Source organism: Lactuca virosa, chromosome 8 (assembly GCF_052849685.1).
Source record: "Lactuca virosa cultivar CGN04683 chromosome 8, Lactuca_virosa_CGN04683_v6, whole genome shotgun sequence".
Taxonomy (NCBI): domain Eukaryota; kingdom Viridiplantae; phylum Streptophyta; class Magnoliopsida; order Asterales; family Asteraceae; genus Lactuca; species Lactuca virosa.
In genome coordinates this window covers 74816278-74821058 of record NC_136433.1, presented here as the reverse complement: position 1 = coordinate 74821058, position 4781 = coordinate 74816278, and the positions used below count along the sequence as shown (strand labels likewise).

At 36.4% G+C, this 4781-nt stretch overlaps 1 protein-coding gene across 1 annotated transcript; it reads right to left on the bottom strand.

Moving 5' to 3' along the window:
* Nucleotides 1-2483: 2483 nt before the first annotated feature.
* Nucleotides 2484-3005, bottom strand: LOC145130496 (uncharacterized). The gene has a single exon (XM_079065286.1). The coding sequence runs from the start codon at nucleotides 3003-3005 to the stop codon at nucleotides 2484-2486; it is 522 nt and encodes a 173-aa protein (XP_078921412.1).
* Nucleotides 3006-4781: the final 1776 nt, after the last annotated feature.

Here is a 4781-nt window from a genome sequence, read left to right as displayed (position 1 = left end):
AAAATAGCTCAAGAACACTCACAAACTGATTAGGGTTTCGAGAATAGGGTCTGAGGGTGATGGAGGACGGAGTGGAGGCCATATAACGTGTTTAAATATGGTGTAAACCCTAAAATTTAGGGTTTCATCCAGACAGATCTACTCGTTGAGTTGCGGCTTCCTACTCGTCGAGTATACTCTTCCACCCGCGTCCAAGATTAGCCCCTACTCGATGAGTTTGGGTCCACCAACTCGTCGAGTCCCAGTATAAAAATGTAAAACTCATATTTAAAATTATGTACCGGGAACCGGGCGTTACACATACATGGCCCATGCATGTCCTTCACTCAAACTAGGTCAAAAGGTAAGAAAATGTCCTAAATCTCATGCATGGCTTTCAAAACACCCTCAACTTCTAGATCCAAAAGATATAATACTCTAGTGACCTTGGTGAGTAATAAAGTTGCCAACTTTATTACATTAATTCATTCAAACTTCAAAAATGGACCATAATATGCTAACTTTCTTAGATCTACAAGAAATGAACCATAAAGATTAAGCCTTAAAGACTTACAATGGTCCAGAAGATGATCACAAAGGTGGAGACAAGTTGCTTGATGGATCCTTGCACTATAAAACTTCTTCTTCTTTATTCAAAGGTCACAAAGTTACCAAAATGAGCTCAAAATCTTGAAAGGAGGTTGTGGTTTGATCTTATGCACTTAGAGGAGTGATGAAGGCTCGGGCTGGACAAACCCTAGCCATTATATCCCTTAAATAGGGACTTGGGTACGAGAACTAGGGTTGCACTCCATCAGGCACCATGTCATGGCGTTTAAATGACCACCACGTCGTGGTATGCACCTCACCACGTCTTGGAATCGAGAAAAGCTCTCAAAACCTGCTTCATCAGGTCACACTTATGAACATGCGTTACATGTTGCACAAATGAATTTGTTACTATTCAATGAAAAAAAACATTTCACTATTCTACGATTCATATTGTTCGTCGACTCGCTACTCTACGTCGCCTTTGGTATTGCTCATTGGAATTTGGTTTTCGTTGATAACTCCTTGTATTCATGGTTATTGTCTACTTGTATTAATTGGTATCATTTTTGTTGTTATTGGATTGTCGGTTTGCTATGATTATTGTCAATATGATGAAGAATGTTCCACAAAGACCACAAGCTACAAAGTTTACATAATATATCTACTTGTATCCAAATATAAATACTTTTTTGATATAGTATTATCATTGTTGAAAATAAGGGTGTTACATTAATACATTATAATATAATGTGTTTCCGAAAGTGAAGATCAAGGAGTAATGGTGCGGCCATGGTGTATAAGGCCGGAGGGAGTGGTGCCACCGAAACCGCACTCCCTCCTCCGCCACATAAGCGCCATGTCATTTTTTACCACTCAAGTGTGGTTTCTTGCCACACCAAGGGAGTGGTGCCACACATTTTTTTTTTTGTTTTTTGTTTTTTTTAACTATTTTAATTTAATAAAACTTCTTTTTTTTAACTATTTTAATTTAATAAAACTTCTATTTTAATAAAAAAACATAATTTTTCATTACTTGAAAATTAAAAAAAACATTACATTGCATTACCAAAAAATAAATAAATAAACGAAGACCACACACATGACATTTAAATAATCCTAGAAACTTAAAAAACACAAAGAAAATAACTAAAGCAAACTACATAAAGTCGTTCTCCGAGAACTCGTCTTCGGGGTCATCCGGTGGATCCAAATTAAGGTTAATGTTTTGAACCCCGTAAATGTGTTCCACCAAGTCATTGCGAAGATTGTGAAATGTTTCAGTGCAACGTATCTCTGCTCTCCTGTTTATATACTCTTCGCCACCAATTTCTATTGGTTGTGTCTCTGGTATGGTTTCTTCCTCGTCAAACGCAGATATCGCTCTTCCTTCGTCTTCAATAATCATGTTATGCAATATAAGACATGTATACATGATTTCTTGAAGTTTTTCCTCGCCTAAATAAGCTGCTGGTTTTTTTCAATATGAACCACCGTTTCTTCAGAGCTCCAAAAGCACGCTCAACATCCTTCCTAGCTCTTTCTTGAGCTCTCTTGAATTTCTTTCGTCTAGAACCATGTGGAGCTGTAAACGATTTAACAAACACAACATACTCAGGATAGATTCCATCGAGCAGATAATAACCATACTTATATGGCGTTTCACGCACTTGAAAAGAAGAATCTGGTGCGGATCCATCGTATATGTTGTTAAATATTGGTGAACGATTAAGAACGTTGATGTCGTTAATCGAACCAGGAGAACCAAAATAAGCATGCCAAATCCACATATCTTGTGATGCAACTGCTTCAAGTATGACCGTTGGGTGACCATGATCACCTCAAGTAAATTGCCCATGATATGTTGTAGGGCAATTTTCCCATGCCCAATGGAGACAATCTAAGCTTCCTAGCATTCCAGGAAACCCATGCACACTAGCATGATGAGCTTGCAATTACAGGATGTCATTACGTGTAGGCTTACGTAAATATTTTGGACCATAAAACTGAATCACAGTTTTGCAGAAAAAATGGAGACTATCTCGTGCGATCCTAGTAGACATCCTAAAACTTTCGTCTAACGCATCTGGCGGAATGCCATATGCTAACTGACGAAGTGCGGCCGTGCATTTTTGTAAGGGAGTGAAACCGGGTGTACCTCTAGCATCGTAACGTTGTTGGAAAAAACTGCACTCCCTCGTTACATCTTCAACTATACGTTCGAATAAACCTTTGAGCATTCTGAAGCGCCTACGAAAATAATACCCTTGATAAGTGGCATTCTCAGCAAAATAGTCTTGCATCAAACGTTGGTTGGCTTCTTCACGATTTCTGCAAATATATCTTCGTGTTCTCCGTTGAGAACTTGTAGCTGCGTTGTTACATACAACGTTGTATGTTTGTTCCGCCATTTGAGCACACGCAATAACGGTATCAAAAATAGTCTGAAATTCTTCAGAAGATGAAGAATATGACATTTTTGAGAGAGTGGTGATTTTTTTTTTAAAAAAATTTTAAGAGAGAGAGAAGAGATTGTGTTGTGAAAAATAAATGAAGTTGATATGTATATATATAGGAAAGAAAAAAAAATATTAATTATCCAACTACCGGTCAATCCTTCCACAACTCCCTCCACCAATCACAAAACGCGGCAGCAAAGGACCGCACTGCGGCCAAAACCGCACCAGACCGCGACCTGGGGGCGGTGTTCGCGGTTGACGTGGCGAAAACCGCGGTCCCAAGCCGCGCCCACACCCTTCAGCCTAATAATAATGATAATATTCTATCCAACCATAATACGACAAGGCTTAAGGAGGTTCTAGAAATATTTGAGGGCAATATTATACATTTATAGGCCATCAATGTTTTTTTTTGTCATAATCAAGTTATTAGACAGGGGAAACCGATTATTGCTGTCCTAACAAAGAAAAAGAAGAAAATATGTTAGCAGAGGGATTGAGAGAAGGTCGGTTAATTTGTTGGTCATCAAGAGTCCTTTCTTGACTTTTCTTCACAAAATAGACATGATGAGCAAGTGCAACATGATTCGGTTCCCATTAAAATAAATTTCTTAGATCGGTTGTCTTATTTTTTGGACCGGTTGCCAACGAATGGTAATCTTCATGGTTGAGGTATAAATATTGACTCTCGTATATGTTCTCTTTGTTGTGGAAATGTGGAGACCTTGGATCATCTTTATACAACATGCCCTATAGTGAGTTAGTGAATTCTATTTGGCATCACATTTCTCGTTGGTTGAATGTTCATTTCCTTAATTTAACTTTAGCTAAGGAATATGTCTGTTGGATTGCAAAAGAAGGGCCTTAACTTGATGCAGTGGCTCTTACAGCTTTATGGGTGTTTTCTACATTCATAATTCCACCCTCTTTCAAATAAAGAAGCCAAGCATAATGCTCTCTTTGAAGAAATCATTTTTTTTGTCTCTAGGGGGTGTTTGTATAAGTTTATTTTTTTGGGTTTAAGCTTATGAGCTTAAGCTTATGGGCTTAGAAGATAAAATGTGTTTGGACTAGCTTATGATTTATTAGCTAATAAATTTTTTTTTAAATAATGTTTGGATTAGGTTATTTTGTAAAATAACTAAAAACGAAAATTATGTAGTGTTGGGAAAAGAAGAATTATTTAGAGTTGAGGGTAAATAGATAAATGTATACAAATAAGTCAATTCTTTGGAAAAAAATAGTTTTCCCCTATCTTATAAAAATTGTCTTATTTTTAGATACAATAAGCTGAAAAGGTTAAGCTAATAAGCTAACCCAAACACTAATTTTTCATAAGCCCCCCAAAAAAACTTGATAAGCTAAAAAACCTGAAAAATAAACTAAAACAAACACACCCTAATTGTTTTTGTTGAGAGAAACTCCATGTGGTTGATTGGTTAAAAAACCTATATATGTCATTTAAACTTTTTGTGATTTTCATTATGGGTCAGTGTTAGTGTCTTAAATTTATAATACAATTTTGATATTCAAAAAAGGAAAAGAAAAAGAAAAGACAACTATGGGCTAGAATGGAAAAAGTGTACAAATAGAGTATCATATTTGTATATTACCCATATTTGATATAATAGTGAATGGGGTAGCAAAACCAACCGAAACAGATAAAACAAAAACCTGAAAAACCAAAGCCATAATAAAACCGTAGGAGTGGTTTTTATAAATAAAAAACAACAAAATTGTGGTGCGTTGGCGATTTTATATACTAATAATGTGACGTAGAGGGATCAAAAGTTT